The sequence below is a fragment of the Hypomesus transpacificus genome, chromosome 1 (genome assembly GCF_021917145.1).
Source record: "Hypomesus transpacificus isolate Combined female chromosome 1, fHypTra1, whole genome shotgun sequence".
In the NCBI taxonomy this organism is placed as follows: domain Eukaryota; kingdom Metazoa; phylum Chordata; class Actinopteri; order Osmeriformes; family Osmeridae; genus Hypomesus; species Hypomesus transpacificus.
Genome location: NC_061060.1, coordinates 12,325,683 through 12,340,500, shown reverse-complemented (window position 1 = coordinate 12,340,500; position 14,818 = coordinate 12,325,683). Strand labels below are relative to the sequence as shown.

The window sequence follows — 14,818 nt, the reverse complement described above, 5'->3', positions numbered from 1 at the left end:
TACGCATTGTATTACATGGCAAATGTGCCGGGAAATTTATTGAATTGCCGGGTCTTTAGAGGACGCATCACAGATCATGGCGCTCCCTCAAATTGTGCAGACACTGATAGAATTAGCTGAGCTGGTAGAAACTAATAATATATCTGAGTCTGATGCCCGTGACCGAGTAGAACAAGTCACAGAGAGCTTGGCTGCATACTCTGCCGTCACAGACGTACACATTAATGAGGTTGCCATAGTAAACTCAGTCCTGGAACGGCTGGATGCTGTGGAGCCTCAAATGGGACGGGGACGACCAACCATCCACATCCCGTTCGAGTCCATCGAAAACTATTTATTAAATGGTCTACTTTTTCCTGTGAAAGCAAGCTGTTTCACCTTTGGCCTGGTTCAGACAAAATCTGAATTTCCGCAATCTGAATTTGAATTTCCGCAATCTGAATTTCAAGAATCTGAATTCCTGCAATCTGAATTTTATAATGTTTTATTTTTGGATCAAAATAATTCAGTTGTATTAAATTTGGCATACAAATAATTCAGATATTATATATTCAACAGCAATATATTTCAGTTTTATGAAATTCGACACACAAATATTTCAGATCTTTCATATTCAAATTCAGATACTTTTGTCAGCTTTCTAGCTCCATAAATCCGTTGCTTTGCATCCTCCGACGGATGGTCTGGTGGCCGACAACAGCTCCGCTATGTCCTTTATTTTTAAACCATTTAATAAATAGTTTTCGATGGACTCGAACGGGATGGTTGGTCGTCCCCGTCCCATTTGAGGCTCCACAGCATCCAGCCGTTCCAGGACTGAAGAGAGGTTTACTATGGCAACCTCATTAATGTGTACGTCTGTGACGGCAGAGTATGCAGCCAAGCTCTCTGTGACTTGTTCTACTCGGTCACGGGCATCAGACTCAGATATATTATTAGTTTCTACCAGCTCAGCTAATTCTATCAGTGTCTGCACAATTTGAGGGAGCGCCATGATCTGTGATGCGTCCTCTAAAGACCCGGCAATTCAATCAATTTCCCGGCACATTTGTCATGTAATGCAATGCGTATGTGCACACCGCCCCCTACCGAACAAGATGGGTAGCTCGGTCAGCAGGGAGCTGAAGAATAGCGGCTACTGACGTCACTCTGCTGCGCCGCTCAGAATGCATTTTCGTTTTCGAATTATGGGCAGTTCTTTGCGGGCAGAACATGAAAATGAAAATGCAATGTCCGCTCAGTACTAATCAGTACTAATTTGATTTATGAGTCAAATAATGCAGCCACATTCTTAAAATGAAAATGCATTTCTGGAAATACATTTGAATTTGAATTGTGGTCACGATTTTGCAGCCACGTTCTTAAAATGAAAATGCATTTCTGGAAATGCATTTGAATTTGAATTGTGGTCACGATTTTGCAGCCACGTTCTTGAAAATGAAAATGCAATTCTGGAAATGCATTTGAATTTGAATTGTGGTCACGATTTTGCAGCCACGTTCTTAAAATGAAAATGCATTTCTGGAAATGCATTTTCATTTTCAAATTTTACATTTCAAATTGAATTTTGGTATCTATTTGCTGGGGCATATTTTGAAAATTAAATTTCAAATGTCTTTTTCGTTTTCATTTTAATTAAGGGAAAGAATGAGCAGTCTTAAAGGAGAAAATGAAAATGCAAATAGAGTGATTGAATACTAATTTGATTTATGAGTCAAATAATGCAGCCACATTCTTAAAATGAAAATGCATTTCTGGAAATGCATTTTCATTTGAATTTTGGTCACGATTTGCTTCCATATTTCTCAAGTTTCAGTTGTTATAACGTTTGTGCATTTTTTCATTCGTAATTGTAATTTGGTCTTTGACACATTCAAAGCTACCGTGAAGCAGCACTGTTGGTCGTTTTAGAAGTCTTCTTTTTACGTCACAAACTAGTGTTGTCAGTGTTGCCTGGTGGAAAAAACTGAGCTTTATTCTCTCTGAGCATTCCTCTTTTCTTCTCCTCAATCAGAGCAGAAACAAGCAACACTGTCTTATTCCACAGCCCACATGCCACAGGACAAGTTGTGTCTCCTCCTAGTCCCTGTTTGTCCACACTCCAAACCTCACTGCCCTGGTCCCAACCAGGTTCTCCATCTCCTCTACCCAGCATCCAACGCATAATGAAGTGTGTTTGCTGTTATGCGCCGTGCGCTGTTCATCTGTGAGCTAAGTTATAAGAGGATGACTTTTTGATTTGTGGGGTAAGAGTACATGTGTGTGTGCACGTGCGTGTGTGTGTGGTTTCAGACCTGCCGTTGCTTGGCCACGGGCAGGAGTCCCTGCCAGTGCGATACCACATTGAGAACCGAACGGAACTGGTGCAGGACGTGGAGATAACCGTGGAACCCAGCGATGCCTTCATGTTCCTTGGACTCAAGCAGGTGAACCAAACTCTCCTCAGCCCCTCAACCAAGAGGAAGGGAGAGCAGGGAAGAGACAGAAGGGGGTGTAATGAAAAGGAATGAAAAGACGAGGGGGGGGTAATAGGAAAGGAGACATGTTTCCTCTGATCCAGGACACTCAGTATCTAGGCGTTGACCCTAACCCTAACCCCCTGACCACAGAGTGTGAATGATCATAAAGCAGGCCTGTGCTCTGGAATCAGCTCCTTCGACAGATGTCTCCTGAACAATAAAGTATGTTTGGAGATGTAGGTGATTGGAAACAAGTGTCTTCTACTTACCGAACCTGAACTTCCACTTCTGAACAATCCTGTTGGAAACAGATTTTGAAGATGCTAGTTAACCCTTTTCACCTATGGCACACATAAGTACTATATAGACACTATACTGTACAAATCTCTCTTTTTTTGTAAAACCTTAATTTGGGCAAGCTTGTTTTTTACCCACTAAAACATAGTATCATGATTAGGATTTGCTGCAGAGAATATAAGGTAGCACTGCTGATGTTGTGTGTCAAAGCTACTTTTTGATCAGTTGTTGGTTTTGTGTTTCAGCCTCAAGGCAGACTGGTAGACGACACCTCTATTGCTGCAGCCTAGGAACTACAATTCCCATTCAGGAAATCTATGTGCAACAAAAATGAAATTGTCACATTCACGTACTGTTGTAAGCAAATTGGTGTTGCAGGTTTTCAAGCTTGAATGTTTAAAGATATTCTTAGCTTGCTGTCAGCAAAGAAACTATGTTGGTTAACTTTTTTGACTATGAAAAATAAAGTTTTAAAATGAAAGAAGCAACAATAATCAGTGCTAAAAATAAAACACTCAAGTTTATGTGTATCTTTACTTTTGTTAACATTGTGCAATTCATTGCTCCACTTGTGTACAGTAAAGTACTGTACATATTTTAGGACAGTACTTTATGTATGAAGTAGCTTCAAATCATCATTACTACAGGCTGCTTGAGAACAACAACTTACCAGCTATGCCAGCTTAGTCCCACATGACAGCATGTGTAGTTCTGGTTTGCACCACTTTATGGAAGACTTCATAATAGAAATAGTCTGTCTGGTTGTGTGACTGACGTATGTCTCTGCTGATAACCTCTTAAATCATCTGGTCATGACAAAAGTGTAGCTCTTTACAAGTTGGCCTCCACATTGTTGTAAAGAAAATCCCTCACTAAAGCAGTTCTCATCAGAATCACATGTAGGAATGCTTGGATGTGTGTTTGCGTGTGTGTGTATGCATCTGTTCCATATGTGACTAAGTAATACTGAGGAAGGGTTTAGGCTGTCTAGCATTAAAGGATTGTACACTTCTAACCATTGAATAAACTATTTGAAAGTTTGTTATGCTCTGTTGACTTTTGTTCTCTATTCCATAAAGCGCTGGGCAATGTTTGCCAAACCCATTTGGCCATGGTGTATCTTTAATCTAAACACTGACTACAGGCAAAGATGCAGGGTTAACAGAAGGAAAACAGACAGTTCCACACACAGGCTCTTTGACCAACTAGTCTACTCTCTGCTTGCAACTGGCTGTGGATCATCCAGGAGATCAGCCTTCTGGAAAGTTCCTTGTGTGGTGGTTTGTTACCTGGAGAGTTGAAGGCAACAGGAGAAAGGTAAGAGGTCCAGGTCAGGGGGCTCAGTGAGAACGAGCAGCACTGTAGTCAAGAATAGAGAGAAGTGTACCTCTTAAACAACTTTAGAGATACCAAGGGTAACTTTATCACCATTACCCCTCAGAGGAAGGTCAGGGGTACGGGGCAAATTTGTGGGCGGTCGAAGCCGTGAGGATGCTGGACTACGAGGAGAGGATGGCGTTGCTCGGCGAGTGGGGAACCTTCCAGAAGATGGTCTTCTTCCTCCTCAGCCTCAGCAGCATACCCAATGGCTATGTTGGCATGGCGATGGTGTTCCTCGTGGACACCCCCCCCCACCACTGCCGGGTCCCAGGGCTGAACAACAGCGGCTTCAACCTGGACCTCAACCTGTCGTTCCCCCTGGAGGAGGTGAGGGGGGAGGTGGTCCTCAGTCGCTGCCTGAGGTACCAAAACCCTCCGGGTTCCAACGGCAACGAGACCGAGGGATGTCTGGACGGCTGGGAGTTCAGCACAGAGAGATACACCTCCACCATCGTGACTGAGGTGAAGCTACACTTTACCTACTGGAATTTATGGATGGGATGACTCTTTGAACTGTCTTACTGTCTTGTTGGGTGTGTGCTTTCCGGTAGTGGAACCTGGTGTGTGAGGATGACTGGAAGGCTCCCTTCACCGCCACCATCTTCTTTGTAGGTGTTCTCTGCGGTTCCTTCCTGTCAGGGATTGTCTCAGACAGGTAATGGTTCTCCTAAGCACGTTCCAACTCCAGACACATCAGAATTTAAACGTTCTAGTATTCTGTACACACAAACACATCAAGTTCTGTTGTAATGTTCTAGTCTATATCCAGTATTTTGTTCAGGTGTAGTTCAAGGCAATGTTTGGAGTTTTTCCCATTATACATTATTCCAGGATGAAATTGTATGTTCCATAGGTTCGGGCGCAGGTCGGTCCTCTTTGGCACCTTGGCAATGCAGACAGTCTTCACCCTCCTCCAAGCAGCCTCTACCAGCTGGGAAATGTTCTGCTGTTTCTATTTCATTGTGGGGCTTGGCCAGATAGCCAACTACTGTGCTGCCTTCATACTGGGTCAGTCTGGACAAAGAGATGACTAGATCAGATAACAAAGTAATATCTTCATTGCATTTCTTCATTTGTCTAGCTCTGGTCTGATCTTGTCTGTGTGATTCTGTGGACCTTAGGCTCTGAGCTCCTAACTAAATCAGTCCGCGTCAACTTTGGTGCTTTGGGGGTAAGTTTCAGCTATGCCTTGGGCTACACCGTGCTGCCCCTGGCAGCCTACTGTTTCAGGAGCTGGAGGCTCCTCCTTGTGGTCCTCGCCATCCCTGGCCTCCTCTACATCCCTCTCTGGTGGTGAGTACCAATGCCACCTGATAGTACATGGATGGTTCTATTTCTTTTTTGGGACCAGTAGAGTGGATTGAACTTGGAACAGATGGAGGGAGACATGGAGGACATAGTAGTGCCCTGTGCTTCAGGTACATTCCAGAGTCTCCTCGCTGGTTATTGGCCCAGGGCAGACTGAAGGAGGCGGAGTCTATCATCAAAGCTGCTGCCAAGATGAATGGTCTTACGGCTCCTGATGTCATCTTCACCGAAGATGTCACTGCAGAACTCATGGTGTTTTAATGCCCACACACAGACACACACACACACACACACACACGCATACACACACACACACACACACATCCCCAATATGCTTCTACATGTTTATTATCTGCAGGAAAACAGAACCAAGGAGAGCCCACGCCTGTACAACTGGCTGGACCTGGTCAGAACCAGGAACATACGCAACCTCACCATCATTAACATCCTCATCTGGTACCCTGATACGTCCTAGCCACACACTGCTGAAAAGTACACCTTACGCAGTATAAGACACTGTGCACAACACATATAGACACCACACACTGTGTGCTTGTACGCATTACATACTTTAATACACACTACACCACACTGTTGCAAAATATACCCTATACAGTATAGCATGCACTGTGCACAACACACATGAAAACCGCATACTGCATGCTTCACACTATAATACACACTACATACTACACCACACTGCTGCAAAATATATCCTTCACAGTAGGATAAATACACACTACACACTGCATGATTACTACATACTATACACAGTTGACCACATGCTAGTGCATACTTGCGTACATCACGACTTCTCTGTCCTCCACCTCAGGACCATCATCTCCATGACATATTATGGGATGTCCCTGAACACGCCCAATATGGACGGAGACCCCTACTTCAACTGCTTGGTTGCGGCGGCCACAGAGTTCCTGGCGTACGGCAGCGTCTGGTTCTTGATCCGCTACACCCCCCGACGCTTCACCCTCCCCTTCACCCTGCTGCTGTCTGGAGCCCTGCTGCTCTTCATCAAGCTCATACCTGATGGTACGAGGCCCACCAAAGTGGATAGTACTGCTGCTACACACAAACACACGCACAAAATGGCACATACTCAGAAGGATTCCCATGTACACAAACGTACACACACCTAAGAGGGTACAAACTCATAGAAAACACGTACCGGTATATGTACTCACATACTACTCGTATCTAGAAAACCATAAACTGTGTCTGTGTATGTGTAGAACTGAGCGGCCTGACCTTAACCCTGGTGATGGTGGGGAAGACGGGTGTGACGGGGGCGTTTGGCTTCCTGTACCTGTACATGTCGGAGCTCTTCCCCACCGTGGTGAGAAACATGGCCCTGGGAATCATCTCCATGGCATCACGTGTGGGCAGCACCGTCTCCCCATACATCGCCTTCATGGGTCAGTGTGTGTGTGTGTCTCCTTAAAAGAGTATGGAAGCTTATATGTCTGTCTAGATCTGTATTCGTTAATGCTGTCTTATTTCAGGTACATACAACAAGTTCCTACCTTATATTTTGATGGGTGGAGCCACAGTCATGATTGGCTTGTTGAGCTTGTGGCTACCTGAAACCAAAGGTGAAGAACTTCCAGAATTCATCCATCAGGTGAAACCGCTTCAAAGGTACGTTACCATGGTTAGGGTTGAAGCGTGTGGTGGGGTATTCTGGGATGTACAGTCGGGTCTGACTTTGTGTTGTGTATCTAGGGTGTGTTTATGGCAACAGGGTAGAGGGAGTACACATGACCGGAAGAAGGGGACAACTTCTGTGGAGATCTGAAGACTCCGAACCCTGATCCTTGACTATATGTCAGTGTAGATGACTTATACTGAGCAGAAGGAACAGGGTTGGTGGATTTCTTAGCTGGTCCTAAAACCGCATAGCTCTGACGAGGTCCTGAAGTGGTCTGGTGAGTGGTCTGGTACCTTCAACTGACTAAGGTACAACCTACAGGACTCTAAAATGTCCTTATGGTTGCTACAAAAATACATAGATTTATTCAGAAACAGAAACTAAAACAAAATCTACTAGGAATAGTTATCCTGCTTTGACCTCCTTGTTTGGTACAGTCTTGATTGAAACACCTTATGAAGTATTCCTATGCATTGAGAGATCTTTAATGTATGTGATGTTGCAGTTGTGTATGACATATGTTTCCTAATGTATTAGAGTGAACCATACGTTTTTAAATGATGTACAATAAAGGCATTCAAATAACCGGTGAGCTTGCATGCTGGGTTTCTATGACCTGTACCACAGTTCCCTCTAGTGGTGCAAATGCCACACATTTCCCCTCATCATTAATGAACTGGTGTATGTAAGCACAATGGAGCTTTTGTCCTTTTCTCTGACATTTTGCACATACCAAGGGTAGGTCAGATTCAGGTTAGTTATAATGTGATCTTCATAAAGACCAGATGGTTATCATAAATTATGGGTGAAGATGCCATGATATGTGTGCATCATGTGTGTGTTGAGTGAGTTAATAGAGTGAGTCACCATACCCTTGAGTTAAGAAATGGGAAGACTCAAGTTGAGACAACGCCATTCTAACACCCTTATTCCTTCATACGAGTCCTCCAACCAACCATATGCAGGCACTCGCGTGTACACACAAGTTGTACAGTAGCATCTCAACCACAACTGCAGACCCTGTCATCAACAAGTCCTCGAGAAGAATGACAAGAATAAAGATAATCAGGTCCTTTCGTCCATATTATCATAAGTTACAGCATTTCTGGACAGGACAGTGTTGTGCTAACTGAATGTAGAATGGTCAGATAGGTGGTCAGATGGATCAGATACATAACCTCTCGTCTGCCTGCAGGTGGTGCAGTAGTAACACAACAACAGCCTTCCTGGCACAGAGACCACGGGAGGACCGTACCTGTCGGAGACATACCACCGGTACGAGAGATTGAATGCCTTATACTCTCAAGGCGAGAGGCGACAGGTTTAACGCCAATAGGGGATAACACGGACCTAAGAGGCCCCGGGCCCGGCTGAAAGAACAGGTGTCCCCAGAGACACAGTAACTCGGTAGCTTACCGCAGCCTCAAAACCGTTGCCTGGGTGATTTGATGACCTACCAACCGACTAGCCTAGAACGGTTTACCGGTGAAGACCACGGCAGAGATGGCACTTCGAGGTCCGTCAGGATAACGTTGGAAACGAAATCTCTATGAAATATTACCTTTGCCGAGGTGGCATATTGTCTCAGGTAAATTTGACTGCAGACAGAGCTGGCTTCGCTGCACAGCTGGATGTGACTGCTAGCTGTGGAACGTACAGTGCTTATGAAAAGCTATGCGGTACTTGTGGAACAAGGTAGCTTAGCAGGCTAGCTAGCTAGCTAATACTAGCTAGCTTGCAAGCTTTCCGTCACCTATGTATGGAATACATGGGGATATGTACCTGAGTGCTGTCATGTTTGATACTGTTCATGACTCCCAAGTTCACCACTTGAGAGGGTAAATACGATAGTCGAGAATGGAGTCTTTCCTGCAGATAGCCCCCCACTCATTGGCGATTGTACTGACTCGGGTGGGCACGGCGAATACTACCGGAGTGTCGGAAAGCGATGAGCTTCCACGGCATCACACCGGCTACGAGATCTTTGCTGATTTTAAAGCCGAGAACACGCAGCACCTGTGGAACCAGCGGGTCTCAGAAGCGGTGTCAGAGACGTTTTTCCTGGGCTGGATAGACGAACACGTGCTGTTGATTCAAGGGAAAGAGGACCATCTGGAGGTGTTACGAGAGGGATGGATGAGGAGGTCCCTGAACCCACCTCGAGGGTTCCACATCAAATACCTGGGTAAGCTGAAGCACTGTATGCCACCATGTCACGACACACCGTCGCAATGCCAATGTTGAGCCATCGTGTGCTTTTTGATGCTCCATGCACGGTGTGCATTGCACACAGTACCCACTTGCCCATTTTAAGGCAGGATGCACTCAGTATCTACAAGAAAAGTGGAATTAATGTACTACCTCATTATATAAACACAAGTCCTGTGGGGTCAGGACATAGTGTAAGGCCTATTGACAACCTTTCTAGTCACCAGGGAACAGTTGAGAGATGTTGAATGGAACCAAGAAGGGGCCTGTTGTGTGGTCCCAGAATCAGTCAGCTGTAACCCTGGCCTCACAACCCCCTGAACCAGTGTTTGTGGAGACAGAGGTCTGGGATACATGGCCTGGCTGGTGCCTAAACAGTGTTCAAATTCAGTAATGTCCTATTGTCTACAATGTCAGTACTGTATGTTAGATCATTAGAACTGTTAATTGATCCTTCTGCTATAAGTCAGAGATGAACACACTGTTGCACGGATGCATACTTGAATACACAGAGATCCACACGCATGGAAGTGGACGACTTGTATGAAGAGTGTTCAAATGGGTGTTTCGCAAGTTTCAGTTGTTATAACGGTTGTGCATTTTATCATTCATAATTGTCATTTGGTCTTTGACACATTCGGAGCTACCGTGAAGCAGCACTGTTGGTCATTTTAGAAGTCTTCTTTTTACGTCACAAACTAGTGTTGTCAGTGCTGCCGGGTCGAAAAAAAAGAGCTTTATTCTCTCTGAGCATTCCTCTTTTCTTCTCCTCAATCAGAGCAGAAACAAGCAACACACTCTGTCTTATTCCACAGACCACAGGCCACAGGACAAGTTGTGTCTCCTCCTAGTCCCTGTTTGTCCACACTCCAAACCTCACTGCCCTGGTCCCAACCAGGTTCTCCATCTCCTCCACCCAGCTGCCCTGCAGCCAACACATAATGAAGTGTGTGTTTGCTGTAATGCGCTGTTTATCTGTGAGCTAAGTTATAAGAGGATGAAATTTGGATTTGTGGGGTAAGAGTGCATGTGTGTGTGCACGTGCGTGTGTGCACAGTGGGGAAAGGTAAGGGGTTCCAAGAGGAGAGGTAGTCCTGCTGGTTCCCATTGACAAGCTGTGGATTGTGTTTGCGTCCCAGAGCGTAACAGAAACTCCCATGTTGCAGGAGGGTTAAGGGCATGGATATAGACACAGAGTGCCCCCGCCTGTAACAAGGTAGTAGTAGTGTCTGGTTCTCAAGGTCTCCTGCTTGTCATGGTTTTTTTTCTCTGCTGTGCAGTCTGTTGTAGCTTATTATTTCAAGAACCCCCCTAAATCTTTCTGTTCTTCTAATCCTGGTTGGCGGAAGGGCAGTAAACAACTAGGGTCTGGACCACCTCCTTTCAGATACATCCGACTAACCTCTCCTCTCAGTCTGATGGTAACTGGAGGAGCTGTGGAATGTCTGCAGCCTTTGTAGTTGTAATTTGTCACTGTATCAAATTACATAAACTATCATATTACTCACCCCCTCCTTGCTCTTTCTGATGTGCACAAAAGTTCAATGCTAACACACACACACATACATACATAGATACACACACCTACACTTATACCCACGCCTATTCCCGACATAATTACAGTTCAACTGGTAAAAAAAAGAAGATAAGAAGTCTTTCATCAGAAACAGCCCACCCCTCAGCCCAACACAGGAGGTTCATGCTGTGGTGTGTGTGTGTGTGTGTGCGTGTGGGGTTCGTGCGTGTTTTCTCTGCAGACAGGAGGAGGGGCCTGCATGTCCCAGCTCTTCATAAATCTCTCCTCCCCTCATCTCGGCCTGTATACCTGCCAGCTGGCTTCCTACCTCCAGGCAGGTAGATTCCAGGCCCCCCATCCTCAATGCTCTCTCTCTCTCTCTCTCTCTCTCTCTCTCTCTCTCTCTCTCTCTCTCTCTCTCTCTCTCTCGTCTAAGTCTCACCCTTCTGGTCTTCCAACACAGCTCTCTCTCTCTCTCCCTCCCTCCTCTCTCTCCCTCCTTAAGTCTCCTTCTCTCTTCATGTCCCTGCCTGACTCCGTGCACCCCCTTCTCTCAGACTCTGTGGTAAAGTCAGGAGCTGCTGATGGCCCAAGGAGGTTATCACTGGGTGTAGTGCTGCCCCCTAGAGGTAGGATTCTGTCAGGAGCTCCTCATTTAAAAACCCACCAAAGAGCCAGTGGGCGGGCGTCCACAGACTCGGCAAAGCTACAGTATGAACGTGAGGAGGTTTGGGGCTCCAGTCCAGACGGAATGGGGTCTACACACTGGATGACGCCTGTCCCCGGTGGAGCTGAACACGACTGACGTGTGTGAGCACGCCACGTGTGTGTGTGTGTGTGTCTCACGTGTAGCTAGTGGCGGCCGAGGCAGGCAGGTGGCATCCAGGTCGCTGGCCTCTGATCTGGGAGGTATTTCCAGGAGGGAACACGCTGAAAGCCACATAGGATCATCCCCACTAAGGCTGTTCAGGGCTGGCCTGCTGCTGTGTGGAAGCCCCCTGCTGGTGGTTGAAACCCTCTCAGTGTTACACTTGCACTTGGCTCAATACTACATTTACATTTAGTCATTTAGCGGACGCTCTTATCCAGAGCGACTTACAGTAAGTACAGGGACACTCCACCTGAGGTAAGTAGGGTGAAGTGCCTTGCCCAAGGACACAATGTCATTTGGCACAGCCGGGAATCGAACCAACAACCTTCTGAATAATAGTCCGACTCCCTAACCGCTCAGCCATCTGATCCCCATACAATACTACACCTGACTCTTGAATCCAGCCTCTTCTGCAACATTACGCCTAGCTCCACTATCATCCATCTGAAGGTCATACTGAGTTCTTCCAAGGTTATTTCATGTTGTCGGGCGCAGGGTCAATATTGAATGCGGGGTTCCTGTATTTGAATTTTAAATGATCCTGATCGAGAGGACAATCGTAATGTGCAAGCTCTACTCATTCCATCTCACAACTTTCTACTAATTGAAAAACAGTTGCTTAAAAACTATCTTCAGTTGACCATTGTATGGAAGGAGAGTTATGTCGGTATTCGAGAGTTGTGTCAGTATTAGAGGAAGTCACATTGAACCTGCTAGTCTGCGTGTGTCCACTAGGTGTCCCAGTTGCATGGGCCTCCATCATGTGTCTCCTGCAGCCCTCTTGGCTGCTCAGAACAATCCATGGTGCTCATTAATGGAGTCTGATGCAGACAGTGTTAAGAGACAGGAGATGTGACTAGTGCTGGTTCAGCGCTGGGTTGGACCGCCTGACTTGTCATCCTGCCTCTGTTCCCTGTCTGTCTGTCAGTCTGTACGGCAGGCTGTCTGTCTGTCTGTCAGTCTGTAGGGCAGTCTGTCTGTCTCTGTCTGTCTGTCAGTCAGTCTGTTGAGCAGTCTGTCTGTCTGTCAGTCTGTGTCTGTCTGTCAGTCAGTCTGTATGGCAGTCAGTCAGTCTGTCTGTCTGCCGCTCTGTCAGTCAGTCTTAGGGTTGCCAACCGTCCCGAATTCTCCGGGACATCCTGAATTATGGGTGATTTTGATTTGTCCCGTCAGGCAGTCCCGTATTCCAATCACAACCTCGCCGGCCAATAATAGGCTATTGTAAACGCGCCAAAACTCACTCAAACGTTGCTATGGGACACAGTTGTTGCTTGTTGGTGACAGTGTGTGTGAACTGGCCCAAGTGAGGTGAGTGTTATAGTGTGTCAAAATGAGCAGTGAACCTGCAAAGAAAAAAAGACTTTGCAGCTTTAAAAAAGAAATGGGGAAGCCAAAAGGTCATGGGTAAAAGTAGTGAGCCAATGACGCAAGGAAAGCGTTTTGCACAGTATGCTGCCAAGAACTGTCCTTTAGCCATGGTGGCGAGGATGATCGCACAGTAGCCTAGTGGTTTGCCAAAATGACACTGAAATGAGTAGGTTCATGGTATGGCTAATGAAACCTTGCGATTTCCATTATTGTTGGTCAGCTGTCACCTGGAAGAAACTGTCCCTCTTTTGGGGTTGAGGAAGTTGGCAACCCTAGTCTGTCTGTCTGTCTGTCTGCCGCTCTGTCAGTCAGTCAGTCTGTGTGTCTGTCTGTCTTCCAGGTGGTCGTCTGGTCACTTTTGAGTTTCACACACAGCTGAAATGACACACCCAAAATGTAGTTGTCTATCTTTGACATTGTCTTCTGTAGTTGTGTAGGCAAGAGCATTATCTGGCCTCGCAACGACAGCTTTCTCTCTCTCTCTCTCTCTCTCGCTCTCGCTCTCGCTCTCTCTCTCGCTCTCTCTCTCGCTCTCTCTCTCTCTGATAAAGATTTGTTCTCTAATCTTCACTTCAGTGTCCAGTAATCCTCAGTATTGGTTCAAAGCTAAAAGGAATCTATATCCACAAGTGTGACCCAGTTCCTAAAAATTGTCATTGGAAAATGTAGTATCCAGCCTGGACTGAACCATTCGGCTGGGCTGAGTGTGTGTCTGTGTGTGTGACTTGGAGCTAACCACTTTGGCAAAGAGAGCAGGGGTGGACTAGTAGCTGTTGCAGAGAGTGTTGTGTAAGGCAGTCGTATTCCTTGCGTGTCTGTCTATGTGTGTGGGTCCTTGTCAGTATTTCCAATACATTGTGAGAGGTTACAATAAATGAGAAGCTGAACAATGACCACCAGGGGATCTAGTTCCCGTCAGTAGTCGATGGTTCCACAGACGCCATGCTGCCTTCCTATCTCGCGCTGCCTGGTTATCCAGCTAAGCTCGTCCACTGTCTGACTCACATGGAACACACAGAGCAGGACTGGTCCGGTCATGTCCCAGTGAGTCAACCTGCAGCCTGCCACGGGCACACACATTACTACTGCTCGGACCCAGCACACATACACACGCACACACATACATGTATATATGTATATACACACAGACACAGACAAAAAGGCAAATACATAAACACTAAAAGGCACACACATACACACACACAGACAGACAGACAGACACTAAAAGACACACACACACACTCTCTCACTCACGCAGATACCTGCTGTGTTTGCTGGGCCTTCATTTCCGACCCATCGTGAGTCTTGGCTCTCACACTGGACACAACCATGGGAGCTGCATCGTGAATGGCTACACACACAGGAACCCGTTGACCAGTCAACCACACACACATGCCAACACACACACTTCAGAGAAAGTTGTGCAGCCCACTTACCAGGCTGATCTCAATAAGAAGCTCCTGTCGGGGTAGCTGTCTGCATGTCACTGAAGACTCACTGTTTCAGAGACAAGCTTCTCTCTAATGCCTAATGTAGTCTGGCAGGACCTGTGTGTCCTCGAAGCCTATTTCAGGCCCTGTCTTTTGTCAACGTGATGGTGTTTTTTTTCTGAGGCGTGTAATGTGTGTGGGGCCCATGTTGATGGAGGAGTGTTGTCCTTGCTGATTGGAGAGCGATTTTGCGGCTCTGCCGAGTCGGGCCTTGGTGGTGCCGGTTTGCCGTCGGGGGATTGGATGTTTGGAGCAGGT

The 14,818-nt window shown here is 46.2% G+C and overlaps 2 protein-coding genes and 1 long non-coding RNA gene across 4 annotated transcripts in view; 2 read left to right on the top strand and 1 right to left on the bottom strand.

Annotated features, from left to right (window-relative positions):
* Positions 1 to 4,247: 4,247 nt before the first annotated feature.
* LOC124463241 (solute carrier family 22 member 5-like) lies at positions 4,248 to 7,821 on the top strand. The gene is made up of 10 exons (XM_047015097.1): positions 4,248 to 4,598; positions 4,688 to 4,791; positions 4,990 to 5,144; positions 5,258 to 5,429; positions 5,555 to 5,696; positions 5,803 to 5,900; positions 6,277 to 6,491; positions 6,692 to 6,874; positions 6,962 to 7,097; positions 7,182 to 7,821. The coding sequence occupies exons 1-10, from the start codon at positions 4,248 to 4,250 to the stop codon at positions 7,252 to 7,254; spliced, it is 1,629 nt and encodes a 542-aa protein (XP_046871053.1). The 3' UTR covers positions 7,255 to 7,821.
* On the bottom strand, positions 6,026 to 14,592 carry LOC124463471. Of its 2 annotated transcripts, none has more exons than XR_006955566.1 (4): positions 14,507 to 14,592; positions 6,983 to 7,039; positions 6,766 to 6,895; positions 6,026 to 6,521 (listed from the first exon to the last, which is right to left on the bottom strand). It is a non-coding gene; the product is annotated as an uncharacterized LOC124463471 (long non-coding RNA). The 2 variants fall into 2 exon arrangements; XR_006955559.1 differs by having other exon boundaries at positions 6,439 to 6,524.
* Positions 8,301 to 14,818, top strand: part of LOC124462735 (storkhead-box protein 2-like) — a 30,411-nt gene continuing 23,893 nt past the window's right edge. Inside the window, exon 1 of the mRNA XM_047014374.1 lies at positions 8,301 to 9,292. Within this exon, the coding sequence (XP_046870330.1) occupies positions 8,965 to 9,292 (328 nt within the window). The 5' untranslated portion in view covers positions 8,301 to 8,964. The remainder of the gene's footprint in view (positions 9,293 to 14,818) is intronic.